Source organism: Sinocyclocheilus anshuiensis, unplaced genomic scaffold, assembly GCF_001515605.1.
Source record: "Sinocyclocheilus anshuiensis isolate Anshui unplaced genomic scaffold, SAMN03320099.WGS_v1.1 scaffold470, whole genome shotgun sequence".
Lineage (NCBI taxonomy): Eukaryota > Metazoa > Chordata > Actinopteri > Cypriniformes > Cyprinidae > Sinocyclocheilus > Sinocyclocheilus anshuiensis.
Window position 1 is genome coordinate 22,305 of NW_015542341.1, and position 15,126 is coordinate 37,430.

Sequence of the window (15,126 nt, forward strand, 5' to 3'; positions counted from 1 at the left end):
TAAAAAGTTTAAAAAAATTAAAGATTTAAAAGATTAAAATTCAGGTTTATTTATACGCACGCACACACACACACACACACACACACACACACACACACACACACACACACGTATATATAGAAAGCATTTTAGAATGATTTGGGAAGAATCATGTGATATTGGACACTGGAGTATTTTAAATTGTAATACTGTAATAATTCACACCTTTTTTATTAGGGTATTTTTGATCAAATTAATGTAGCATGGTGAGCTAAGCGACTTACTGACTCCAAACTTTTGAACAGTAGTGCACTTATTTAATTTATTTATTTACTTATTTATTTTTATTATGTACACACACACACACACACTGTATATACTGTATATAATATGATCAATTATTTTGATTTAAGGAGCAGTTCATCCAAAAATTAGTAATACTTAGTTTTACTCCTCCGTCATTCCAAACCTGTTTGGTTGTTAGTTATGTCAGTGAAACACACTTGGAATTATTATTTTTTTTTTTAAATGTGGTCATTATTGAAATTAAAGAGCTACATAAACATTCTTTAAAGTAGAAGTAAAATAAATTATTTTAAGTAGAAATAAAAGCAAATCAGTTTAGAACAACATGCGGGTAAGTAAGTAACGACAGAACTGGGATACGGCCAGTTCTTTCAGTTATCATCCTGTGCTTCTGAATCGGTCACGTCACACAATTCTTCAGTGTCTTTGTGAGTGTCAGAATAATCTCGATCACTGCCAGTTTCTACGTTTCTGTGTATGTGTGCATCTCAAGTCTTCTAAATAGGGCACATTGTTGTGTGAGGCACTTTAGAGTGAACCACTAATCAATGGACATAGGTTTGTAAACACCATTAAACAAAGAGATTGGTATTAAATACAGACAGTTAGCTGTGTAAATGTGTGCCCTGGAAAATATAGTAAAGAAAACGTGTATCACTAATACAGATCTACAACTTTTCGAGAAAGCCATGAAAGGTCAGGAAAGACAAGCTGCTTAGTGAATAAAAGATTTGTGATTTGTTAACCATAGCACAAACACACACACATGCATACATGTGCATGTTCACAAACACATAAATTGCGCTCAGCATTGACTTGGCTTGATGTGTGCTTTCCAAGAAACGCAAGGACTCCCATTTCCATTCCATGAAGCTTGTCAGTCATGACTCAGTGGCAGCATGGGCTTTATTGCCAGATTTACTACCTCTGACCTAACCTCATGTGTCATGTTGGTAATCTCATAGGATTATTTGTTGAGATGGAAGTCATGCTAGCATATGGCGTTTATGGATGCACATTCAGGAGACATCATCCAAAGTGTATACACAAGATAGCCATACAAGAATGACAGACTGCTGGCTTATTCCACTGTTGGCTTAAACAAGTTTCCCCCGGGGTTTTTGATACATCTCCAGATGAAATTACTACCACCGAAACCTTCAGTAATTTATGACAGTCTCTATCATCTTACACATTCTCAGCAGTTTATCAGTTGTGGCACCTTCTGAAGAATCTGGCAAGTGTTTAGTTATTGCCTTAACAAAAAAGTACACTGCTACAGTAATGGTATCAGGTAATATACCATGTTTTTTTTAGATATGCCATGAATCTGAAATGGTATTACCATGATACTCCAAAATACTTCCAAGAATATCATGTTGCAAAAATCAATGGGAGTGCCATAGTGACATGTCCAAAAAGATGTGGTACTTGGTACTTGTACAGTGTACAATGTAGTACCTTGTCGAAAAATCATGGCAGAACCACAGGCCTTGTTTCTAAGTAAGATTCATTTATTTTTTGGGATTTGGCAAAAATCGGCAAGCAAAGTAACATAAAAAGTGTAATTCATTATAAACCAGAGAACTTGGAAGCATGGTTTATACGAACCATTTGTTTCAGTTTAAAGGTTAACATTTTGTGTCTTTCTTTCCTTTTGGAGAACATTCTGATGCAATAAATCACAAGTCTAAAACTCACTTTAGCCTGCTTACTATGTGAATAAATTGGTGTTGGTGGTTCAACTGGACGCTTCCGTTTCCAAAATCCCCTTCGCTAAGACACTGTTTTGCTGAATCTCAGAATAATCTCGATCACTGCCAGTTTCTACGTTTCTGTGTATGTGTGCATCTCAAGTCTTCTAAATAGGGCACATTGTTGTGTGAGGCACTTTAGAGTGAACCACTAATCAATGGACATAGGTTTGTAAACACCATTAAACAAAGAGATTGGTATTAAATACAGACAGTTAGCTGTGTAAATGTGTGCCCTGGAAAATATAGTAAAGAAAACGTGTATCACTAATACAGATCTACAACTTTTCGAGAAAGCCATGAAAGGTCAGGAAAGACAAGCTGCTTAGTGAATAAAAGATTTGTGATTTGTTAACCATAGCACAAACACACACACATGCATACATGTGCATGTTCACAAACACATAAATTGCGCTCAGCATTGACTTGGCTTGATGTGTGCTTTCCAAGAAACGCAAGGACTCCCATTTCCATTCCATGAAGCTTGTCAGTCATGACTCAGTGGCAGCATGGGCTTTATTGCCAGATTTACTACCTCTGACCTAACCTCATGTGTCATGTTGGTAATCTCATAGGATTATTTGTTGAGATGGAAGTCATGCTAGCATATGGCGTTTATGGATGCACATTCAGGAGACATCATCCAAAGTGTATACACAAGATAGCCATACAAGAATGACAGACTGCTGGCTTATTCCACTGTTGGCTTAAACAAGTTTCCCCCGGGGTTTTTGATACATCTCCAGATGAAATTACTACCACCGAAACCTTCAGTAATTTATGACAGTCTCTATCATCTTACACATTCTCAGCAGTTTATCAGTTGTGGCACCTTCTGAAGAATCTGGCAAGTGTTTAGTTATTGCCTTAACAAAAAAGTACACTGCTACAGTAATGGTATCAGGTAATATACCATGTTTTTTTTAGATATGCCATGAATCTGAAATGGTATTACCATGATACTCCAAAATACTTCCAAGAATATCATGTTGCAAAAATCAATGGGAGTGCCATAGTGACATGTCCAAAAAGATGTGGTACTTGGTACTTGTACAGTGTACAATGTAGTACCTTGTCGAAAAATCATGGCAGAACCACAGGCCTTGTTTCTAAGTAAGATTCATTTATTTTTTGGGATTTGGCAAAAATCGGCAAGCAAAGTAACATAAAAAGTGTAATTCATTATAAACCAGAGAACTTGGAAGCATGGTTTATACGAACCATTTGTTTCAGTTTAAAGGTTAACATTTTGTGTCTTTCTTTCCTTTTGGAGAACATTCTGATGCAATAAATCACAAGTCTAAAACTCACTTTAGCCTGCTTACTATGTGAATAAATTGGTGTTGGTGGTTCAACTGGACGCTTCCGTTTCCAAAATCCCCTTCGCTAAGACACTGTTTTGCTGAATCTTCTGTTCCCTTCTATCTGAGGTGAGCCAGACAGCTTAGAAGTCCAAAGATCTTGGCTGCTCTGCTCTGGATCGTATGTCTTTGTGTGTCTCATCTGCAGAGACATTGAGGCGAGCCTTCTCCCTTCTCAGTCTTTCAAAGCAAAACCTTAGAGAATGCGGACCCTCAATACACCCCACCAAAGACAAGGTATCAGTTTCAGACACCCGTAGTGGTTTGGCAACTTCTGCTGAATCACTTTTAAATGAGTCTGCCCTTTTCCTATCCACAGAGTCTTCCCACACACTGAGTTAAAAACACAAAACATTCCAAATCTACAGGACTTCTACAGGGATTGTGACAGTGTCTTCATGGATTGTTTCAGGGCTTTTTAAATGCTCTATGAGACAGAAAAGCTTTTGTGATTTTTAACGAGAGATTGGCTATAAAGGCATTTCTAGAATTTCTTCTAGCATACTTTGCCATAACCTTGAAGGAAGTGAGTTTTACGATTTTTTCCATAATGCTCTACCAAATGTTGCATAATTTGACAAGGAACCAATATGTTATTATTTCAGGCATTATTCTCTCTTGCATTTTCTCTACTACAGGGCTGCACAAAGTGTCGTGTTTAGAGTGTCATGTCATGTGCTAACTTTGGCCTAGAGAGGAAACAGATACAAGACAAATTTGCTCTTTTGTTTTTGCTTAAATATTTCTCTTTTACTGGAAAACCTGGTGTTTTTACACTATTAGTTTTCATCAGTTCCTCTAATGATATGCTGAATGTTATGTACCTCATCTGGGATATGATGTATGTTTAGTCTGGAAGCTTCACCATTAAGGCCAGGACCAAATGTCTTAATCTTCTGTCTTTTCCTTCAGCTTCCTCATTCCACTAATTCTAAAGCCTCCTCCAAGTATTTACTTCTTGTTGTCTTCCGCTTTCACTTTTTTATTCATCTTATACTTCCACGTCTACAGTAAATCCCCTTCACCTCTTATTCCTCTTCATCCTCCACATCTTCTTCCCCCTTCCACCTTTCCTTCACCTTCCCCAGTATCATTAACTTCTTGCCTGGAAGTTGGCTGATAAAAGGGAGTGAAGGCTCTTACTGTCTTCCTGGAGGCATTTCAGGTTTTTAAGTTAGAAAGACCCCTTAACTCGCTTCTGGTACACACTTACCGCTCATTTTAAACCCAGCAAGCTGACCATGAGAGCCAGGATTGACGGACATAATACTCCACTATTAAAAAAAAAACATTACAGTTATTTGAAGATTTTCTTCACTTTAATAGTAAGAATAATTGTATCTATCTCTTAATGGCCTTTTCACATGAATGTCTTGGTGAGAAAATGTTGATAATTTATTTTCCTTGTGGTTTGTTTGACCTGACATCTATTTTGTTTCATGTAGACAGCTGTCATTTCCTGGTCAAGTCAATAGTTCTAAGGCTAGCACAACCTGTCAACATAATTGCCATCGTTCATGTCAAGAAAGCTGACAGTTACTGTCTTCTGTGTGACTGTCACCAGAACATGCTCAGTTGGACCTCTTTAGACGCTTTCACAAATTCACTGCTCAAAACCTTCAACAATAGCTAATGAAGTTTACTTTTTTTCTATTTTAGCTAACAACCAAGAACAGAGTTTAGAGGCAGGTCTGCTCTAGATTGAACCACAGTAAACGCTCCAGATCAGGTCATGACTAGGGCTGGGTATCGTTCAAAAATTTTCGTAAATAAATAAATAATAAATAAAAAATCAGCTTGTTGAGCCACTGCACAGGGAAAAAATAGCACAAAGGAACAAAATGTAACCAACACAATAAATCAGTGCAAATAATTTTAATAAAGTTAAAATAGTTTTCAGTTTCCACATCTTTTAGGCGATGTTTACAATAGTGCATTGTTTTAAAATGCATAGCAAATGAATTTCTATTCATTTTCCACTGATTTAATAATGAGCATTATCTGCATGCTTCTAGTGCTGTCTGCTTGTATTTTCTCATCCACGATCACTGTTCTGACTCAGCTCATTAGCTGCTCATATGTCAATCATATTGCGCATTCATAACCTACCCTGTCTCCTATGATGAATGTCCATTACACTTCTGCATTCAGTTCTGTAAGAAACCCAGAAAAACAGTTCTATGGATGAAACATGAACCTAATAAACACACGATTACGACAGTATATGATTTGTATGTGATTTTCATGAGATTCTGCCTGTTTTCATAACAATACAGGGTGTTTACATGACAAATGCTAAGCAGGTGTAGCCATTAGCTTGGTATAAAAGGCTACAAATAACATATTTCAGCAACATTATATGGCCAAAAAAGCTCTGTGAGCTTTCGAATCACTATCGCTGTACTTTGATGTCAAACACCTATCGATCTGTGCAGCGCATGTCAAATCGAACACACCTAGTGTTTTTCCTTGATTAACTCCTTAGGTATCGAAATTTGCTACCAAACTACAAGACATTTTTCGATACTCGATAGTATCGAGGCAATTCGGTCAGTGCCTAAAAAGTATCGGATACCCAGCCCTACCCAAAGGTGAAAATTCTATTATGTTTTACTTACCCTCATGCCTTCCAATATGTTTTTCTCTCTTCTGCAGATCACTTTTCCTGTTGATGACACTGGACAGCATCCAGCGCTTTCATCTTAGGAGTTCTTCTCATATTTGTAAATGGAGATGCCTGGAGCTGATATCGCAGTCATTCACAGATACGAACAGATGGCTGAGAGCTTTCACACATGCATTAGGTTGAGATCCATGTACTAACCTAAAGGGAAAGAGAAGGACAGCAAAATATTTGCTTTTACTAACTGTTTTGTTAGGAGAGTTGTTGAAATAATAGCTTTGAAATAATAAGCGATAGTATACCTAAAAATCATTCACTCACTCATGGTGTTTAAGTCTGCATGTCTTTTTATGATGATTTAATATTGCTTTTGCAGGTTTTTTTGAAGCTTGAAAGTCCCCATATAGCATACTTGTACACTCTTCAAGTAAAGGTATCCCTTTAGGTTCTCATTTGATTTGGTAATTTTAATGAAATATTCAGGCTTCATATGATCATGGCCTTCGTCACTCACACTCTGTTTGGAAAAAAAAATAAAAAATTATATTCTAAGAAATCTCACCATTGTCATCTGCTGTTTCAATTCTTAACCACTACCAACCATCAAACCACTGTCCTCATGAAAGAGAGGAGAATCCAAATGTCCACCTCTGCTTCTGATTTAATGATGCTGCTTTGGCTGTGTCCAGACCCGCTGCTGACACACATTATGTTCAGACCCAGACCTTGTCAATAGGACAAGACAAGGACAAAGCATTCTGAACAAAGTTTATCAAACGTTTCCTCAAGGAAAAAGCCAGTTACAGGTCCCCTTCATTCATTTATTTTCGACCCATCAGAGGAACGCACTTTAGGTGTGGCACACAGAGCAAATCTGGTTTCCTCTTCATCCACTCGAGTTATACGTCTGCATTAGCTTCCATTATGATTATTATTCTGTAAAGTGACCACGGGGCCCCACAATTGGTCATTGTTGACATAGTATACTGTATATAGACTCAAGGGGAAAGACAGAGAGGAAAAAAGAAGGAAAGAACAAAAACCTGACTTTATTCCTCATTAAAATGGTGGGAAGTGTAGTGCTGCTTTCTCAGACATTTTTTCTCTTTGAATTGGAAGGTTCTTGATTGCCTTAGGTGTTGGGGTATTGTTTTGAAGAACACTTATTTGAGAAACAGAAAGGAACTTGTCATTTTGCTGTTCTGAATTCGAGGCTAGGGGCAGATTATCCTGTTCCGACCATAGTAAATCAATCTGTCCCATCCCATAAAAACAGAAGAGCACCCCTGACAGCAATTGTCTCTGAGAGCTTGTTGAGAGAGAAATAAATAGAGAAGTACAAGACAGAAAAATAAAACTGAAGAGAAATATTGTATGTTGGAATCTCTCTTTTGGTCCCTGTTTGTGAGCTGAGACAACTAGACAAGCCCCATGAAATCAAAATGGAAGTTTTGTAGCTTTTAGTCCATACCTGTTAGCTATGAGGCGATCTGTATGCTAGAGTTTTCCTGAAAGTTTAGAAAAATAGCTTTTAGAGGATGCAGCTAAAACGGAGCAGAAAGCATTTCTGTGCACACTACCTTTTAAACATTTTTAATATTTTTAAAAGAAGTCTCTTATGCTTACCAAGGCAACGTTTATTTGACCAAAATAAAGCAAAAACTGTGATATTTTGAATATTATTACAATTTAAAATAAAAATGTTCTATTTTAATATATTATGTCTGATTTGCTGCTTAAAAACATGTCTTATTTTTATTTATTTATTTTTAATCACAGTCAAAAACAGTTTTGCTGCTTAATATTTTTGTGGAAACGGTTACATTTTAGTTTATGTAACATTATACAGTAAATATCTTTACTGTCACTTTTGATCAATTTAATGATCAAAATGATTTACAAATGATTTAGACAAAATCATTCTGATTATGTCTCCTGAATAAGGAAACTTCCAGAAATTTCTCTTAGGAAAACATCCAATAATATATGACTCGCCTTATCTGCAGAGACATGTCCAAAATTTAGTTTAATCGGTTCTTCCCATAATAAAACCTACACTGTAAAGAGATTGCTGTAAATTTTACAGTAACTTACTGGCAGTGTTGGGGAGTAACAAGTTACATGTAACAGGATTATGTAATGTAATTACAAAATAAATGTAGCTGTAATATATTTTAGCTACTGAGAACAAAAATGTGTAGTTAAATTACAGTTACTTATGAAAATGTTAGTGATAGCATCTGAATATTTTCTGTAAAAAGCTAGGATATGTTGAATAATATTAATTTGTTGCTTTGCCTGTTTTTGATGTGCACGATGCCTCCTGCCATTTAAAGGCCATTTAGTAAAGAGATGCTATTCTTATGCTTTTGATTGGTTCTCGTTTGAATTTGCAGCGCACCACTTCTGCCAATTACATCAATCCACATTGCCGCTGAAAGCCTTAGGCTGCAAACTAAGAGTTGCCACCATGGCGAGTGATAAAAAATTGTTCCAGTGTTTTAAAAGTGCATTCCAGTGCTGTGCTTTAAAATTCAATTATTATAATCTTAATTCAAGTGATGAATGATTTTGAAAGTCTGACAGTAATCAGTGTTGAGTACTACTGTAGGTTAACTCTGCCTGCTTAAAAGGTTTGAAAATGATTAACAGTTAAAAACATTCGTTAGGAATTTAGAAAAGTAATAAAAAAGTAATCAAACGTAATCAATTACATTACTTGAATAAAGTACAGTAATTTAAATAGTTACACTATTTATTACATTTTAAAGAAGACAACTTGTAATCTAACCTATTACATTTGCAAAGTAACCTTCCCAACACTGCTTGCCAGTAAGTTACTGTAAAATGTTTACAGTATTATCACTGTATTAACAGTTACAGTACATTAATGACTTTACTGTATTTTTACCATATTGTCATTTACAGTATTAGTACTGTTGAGCTTATTTTAATTTAGTTAACAAAAATTTTTACCTGTAAAAAGCAATCAAATCGTGGTAAAGCACTGTAATCCATGTTTTTTTTTTTTACCACCCCAACCCCATAAAAATCACTAATTCATGAGCATTAGTTCTGATAATATTCTTTTTAATTGTTGCATTTTCTTTTAAAAATACAAATTACGAATCTTGACCTCTTGGATGCACTAGCTGAAAAAGGGCCTCACCACAGTCCCCTGGGGACTTTGTATCATGGCAAAACATACACACACTGACAAGTAAAACCTTACAAAAACAATAAAAAATAAAATAAATTAATCAGTCATTTTGCTTGGAGAAATCTCCTGTAACAGACAGAGTCACAACAGCATTTTAGTGTTATTATAGTTTATGATCAGAAGAAAAAACTACCATACAATAATAGAATTTAAATTTTTTAATAAAATAAACATTTATAATATTTGTTAGCAAAACTTGCTATATTAATATATTGCTAGCCCGTTCCTCCTCTTTAAAACGTCAACCTGTTCTGTGAGTTAGTGGAGAACATTAACTTACCAGTCAATGTTATAATCAATACTATGGCATTCACAAGAAGAGATTTCAAAATACACCTTCGACGTTGCAGATGACATCCAGACTACAAATTTGAAAATAAATAAAAGAAGTACTTGAAAATACGGTTTAAAATCTCCACTTAAACAATGGTGTTGCCTAACTCGCTTTACCTCAGTATTTCACGTTAGTTCGCTGTTAAGATTAAGTAACGACTCGCCAGATTAGCTAACTTGAAATAAAGGGCAGCGAAACGTACAAACGTTATGTTTCTTGGTTTAACTAAAGTTTATTTCGGCTAATATTGGTGACAATAACTTACTCATCAGTCGATGTTATCACCGTTATGTCAGCAATCAATCAGAAAAAAAGGCTCCAACTCCCGACATGAAAAATGAGAAGATGAATAATGTTTGCTTTTAACAAGTAAAAACATCTTAAAATATCTCTGTTTTGCATATAAATATAAATAATATACTAACCTTTTTGTTAACAGTCCATCATTTCATTTTTGCCCTTTTACCGCCATTTCCACCAAACAGTAAAAAAAGAAAAGAAAAAAACACCTTAACATAAATCTCCCTTGCCATTGGTCAGTTTTTCACGGGCAAGTTCACTACTGTAAATGCATTTACAGTAGTGAAGAAATACAGTAGTGACCGTATATTTCCCCATAACCCTTTGCTGTTTACAGTAAAATACTGTATACATATTTTACAGTATCTTACTGTGCATATTACATTAAAATACTATTCAAATTACAAAAATCGGTTGAAGTGTACCTCTGATTGCCAATAGTAAATCAAATTCAAAGAAAGGACAAACATTTTGATGTGTTCTAACAATAACTACATCAACACAGCGAACAAAACTTGGGTTGCTAGCATTATGCTAAACTGTACTAGTCTCCCTTTGTCATACAGATGCACTGTATAGATGTATTTGTAGTTGGTCTAAAACAAGATACAAGAAATAAGACAAATAATTTAATTCACATGGACAGACTGAGGGTGTATTCACACCAGGAAAGTCCGCTAGTTCACTTGCTTTGGTCAGGACCAAATACAATGTTGATTTATTTTTTTGTTTGTTTGGTGCGGTTCGCTTTCGCACTGCCCTTTTTGCAAGTGAACCAGAAATTGTAAACAAAACTACACGTGTGCTAAGGTCATCCATTTATTGGACAGAAATTCTCAAGCAGGGAAAACAGGAAGTGCAAAAACAAGCTATTCATGGAAATCTTTCGTAGTGCAATTTTTATTCTTTTACTGATTTGGTGTTATCAGATACTAACGCAATATGAAGAAACTTATGAGCATCATATGAGACAATGTCATACGATGTTGTAATTACAACTTGCCGAAAATAAAATATATAGATATAAAATACTTAAAGCATATCACAATGTTAGTTTAAACATTTAACCTAGATAAATGTGCGCTATTAGGCGCATATCCTATTGTTTGTGCGGAGAGTGGAAGCTGAAGCGCGCTTCAGGATATCAGTGGAAACAAATTAAATACGCCGTCATTTTTGCTAATAAAAGTAAGAATAATTCATCGTTCGGAACTGTAAAGGGTCTATTTTATGTGTGCTTTTTTAAAAATAAAGAAAACAAACAGGATGCGCTTGCCGCCTCGGTCTTGAGCAGGAGCGCTTCACAAAAATGAACCAAAAATCAGCGAATATTTTCCTTACAGACATGATGAATATATCTATAGAAAGCTTTAAATGACTACAAAATGAAATAATTCAAATCCAAAACAAAAACTCTTTCATTATGTAATCCAAGATGCATTTCTTTCTAAAGGCGCGTCCAATGATGAGATGGCGAGTCAGGATCATCAATTTCATCTTTGTGACACTGACTCCGAAAACACTAGTTTATTAATAAATAATTCAAATATATCCTTACTATTTCCCCCCAACATATACATGGTAACTTTGCGGCAAGCTTTATTTTGTGTGCTCATGTTTAGTTGGTGTGCGCCATGGTCATGAAAACTCATAATTTGCATGCATTTTTAAGCATTGTGGTTTAAAAACAAGTGATCGAAGCTCAAAAAAACAGCACTACATGTGCAAGCTGTCTGTTTCTGAGCGTTATTTCTGCAATTGGGTCGGATCGAGGTCGGGTCATAATCACACCTTAAACCTTTATTGGCTATTTGCTTTATAACAAACAAACTGGCTTTAAACAAAAATATCTAGCCATTTGAAATTAGAGGCAACCACTGCATTTTAATCATGATCTGCACGGGCAGTTGTTTTTGATTTGATTTAGATTAATTTCAGGATTTAAAACAAAAACAGAATGGTCTGACTTTAGGTGTTATTTATTTATTTGCTACATAAAACATCTGCACGAAACAAAAACAGCAGGTCTGAATGAGACGCACTCTCTGACAGCAGGTGGCGCCTATGAACAGGGTTGCCAGGTTTTCGCAATAAAACTAGCCCAATCACGTTTCGAGGGGGGTTCACCTGTAAAAATCGCATTCCGGGGGTAAAAGACACGTTTTTCGGCGGGAATCTTCCAGTAAAATTCACATTCCAGGGACTAAATATCACGTTATTGGGGTCGCTTAAACCCGCGGACATGAACAACAACCCGCAGCAACAGTGTTAAGTAGCCCAATTCCGCGGGAAAACCGCGGACTTGGCAACACGGCTTATGAACCAACTGCAATATAGCGTTTCCTTGTTTACCGCTGTAAACAAAGCAGAGTTGCGCTTTATACGGAGAAGAAAATGCCATTGCCATCGAAACTTTTCTCAAGACAGTTCCCTTAATATAACCCCATAAATGTAATGCATTTTTGTATTTATTTTACTGTTTTTTTTTCGGGATCTACTGGGACAGTTGATCGACGGGTTGGCAACCACTGCCTTAAGCGAACCGTACCAGAGTTCGATTGGAATCGGACCAGAGACCACCTCTTCGTCTCGGTATGGTTGTTTGGTCCGCACCCGAGTGCGATTACTTTATTCACACCTGCCCAAAAGATCTGCACCAAGAGGGGAAACGAACTTGAGTTCGATTCAGTCGAACCAAACAAGACAGGTGTGAGTACACCCTGAGAGGGAAAGGGAGGATAGGTTATGTGAGCATGTTGTTAGGGGTATCTTCCTTTTCTATCTTAATGGAGAGCTGATTGTTCGGAAGTGAACCTCCTCTGAAACTCCCCTCATTAACCTGCCAGGTGTTGGAAGACACCAAGCTCTGATTGAACTGCAGCCAGGACGGCTGCTTTGAAGACCACAAGGAAATTGGAGAGGAAGGAAAGAGAGAGAGAGTGAGAGAGAAGCATAAAGCATCTGAAATGCTGCATGTACTCTGTTGCAACCTTTTTATGTAAACCAACAAATCTTGCATTGATCATACAGAACAACCCTGGTTCATAACGTATGAAATGGAGTATGTCCCAAAAGAGCTGGTATTTCTAATGCTGCAGGAATTTAAATGTCTTTCAGTCCTTTCAATAGTCTGTTGCGGAGCTGTTCAAACAAGGCACAACAGCACGCTAACTCTCTCTCGAGTGCAGCCGGAGATCGATTCGAGCGGATTTCTAATGGATGTGGAAGGCCACACTTGTTTTGAATCCAAGACCCTTGGCTCGCTCATACTTTTCCTATTATAGTGACCTCGCAACTGGCATTGTATACGCAGCGTGGAGCTGTTGTTGATCGTGCGACCATGTTTTCAAGAAACAGAGTGATTCTGGGAAGGTGTGTCATCCTTCACCACGGCCGTTCCAAACACAAACAGATAACAGAAGTGAGGTCTAGGTGCTGACTGGACAAATGCCGGGCCTGACACTTCACTTTTTGTTTGTGTTTGCGAGCAGCCATATTACTGATTCATACGCGTGTACGATAGAAGTAAAGAGGCGGTTGACGATATCACATTTACACACGTCCTCCTTGTTTAGACACATCCTACCTCGCTGGGAACATTTTTGCGGAGTGTCCTCACGCATGTCCTGTCTCTCTCCTCCTTTACAGGCATTTTGTCCTTCGAGTTGACGGCTTTCTCTTTCTCTGTCCCTCTCTCTCAAATCTGCCCTTTCTCCCTATACATTTCCTGTGTTCCCCTTCTCTTTTGATATTTTCGTGTTTTCTCTGTTCCCATTCCTTCAAATTTTTGTCATAGTCACCACTGTTATTATTTTTGCAGTCCAGTCGAAAGCTGGTTTCCATCAAACCCAATCAGTGCCTTCAAAGCTGTTCTGCACATTTCAGGAGTAACAAAGTCAGAACACATTTCCTCACTGCCCTGCTTGGCTAATGGGGCTCGCACTGTTTGCACGTCACTGACTTCACTCGATCCATATTTGAAAGAATGGAGAAACACCCCAGATCACGCAGCTTTAATCTAAGCAGGCCATGTGACCGTGAGAACCCTCATTAACGTGCATATGCTTATCAACATCAGCTTTGTGTATTAACTTGATACATACTGTAATGCTAACTTTTTTCCCCTCTTTAAGTTGTTTTATGGCCAGAAACGGTTATTGGGTTTGCAATTACATGGTTGCAAGCTCACAGGCACATAGAGACACTCACTTTGTTTATTTTCTACAAAAACATGCAATTCTTTCATGTGCCTCACACCGAAGTTCACATGTGCAGAGCAGCTGTGGATGTGTTTGTTTGCGAAAGCTCTACATTAACCTTCCTTCCACCTCTCTTTGACCTAATTGAAAACGATTCAGTGTAATTGTTTGATGAATCCTGATAACTTTCGATTGATCTACAGTATGGCGCTGGCAGTTCGGCAGAAAACACGCCACTAATGTGCCACTAAAGTTTAAAAATCAGATAGTTTTTGCCTTCAGGTGATATTAAGAATTCCAATAAAATCCAAAATGTGGATTAATTAACAGATGCACTGCAAATGGGGGGTAATGTGTCTTCATTATGTGCATACAATCAAATATCTTGCTTTATTAAAAGTTAAAACTCTTTTTATTTGTGTGTTTACAGGATGCTGGAATACTCTCTCAACCTGCAGAATGTTAGTTTCTCTGCGGTCCGAACAGTCAGAGTACTTCGACCTCTCCGGGCTATCAACCGAGTACCCAGTGAGTACAATATCAGCAACCAAATGTACTTTTCCAAATGCTCTTGCTAACATTAGTTAACTACAATAGTTTACATGAAATAATGAAAAATGTATTAGTCTTTTAATTTTAATTTCACCATTTAATAATACATTAGGTAAACCAAAAGTTTTAATTGTTAATATTATTTAATGGGCCTGACTTAACATGAACTAACAAAGAACAGTTTTTTTTTTTTTTTTTTTTTTTTTAGAGAAGAATTGGTCAGAACAAACGTGGCAGACTTGTTACTTAGCCTACTTGTTCAGATGACAATATCCGGTGAAAATGCTTATTTTAGTCATATATTCCAAGACGTAGGCTAGAATCTGTGAGTGCAAAGTACAATATCCACACCGGTGCGGTGACTGACTGCCACAAATTCACCTCAAAACATTAGATTCATCCGCACTGGAGCCGTGCCGCCGGACAACCCACGCAAGGAAGATAATTCCGCACACAGCTGCAATTGCAGGTTTTCAAACAGAGATGGCGACAAAGAGG

The 15,126-nt window shown here is 37.0% G+C and overlaps 1 protein-coding gene across 1 annotated transcript in view; it reads left to right on the forward strand.

Moving 5' to 3' along the window:
- Window positions 1-15,126, forward strand: part of LOC107691213 (voltage-dependent T-type calcium channel subunit alpha-1G-like) — a 135,060-nt gene that overhangs the window by 2,089 nt on the left and 117,845 nt on the right. The window contains exon 3 of the mRNA XM_016489712.1: window positions 14,507-14,604. Within this exon, the coding sequence (XP_016345198.1) occupies window positions 14,507-14,604 (98 nt within the window). The remainder of the gene's footprint in view (window positions 1-14,506; window positions 14,605-15,126) is intronic.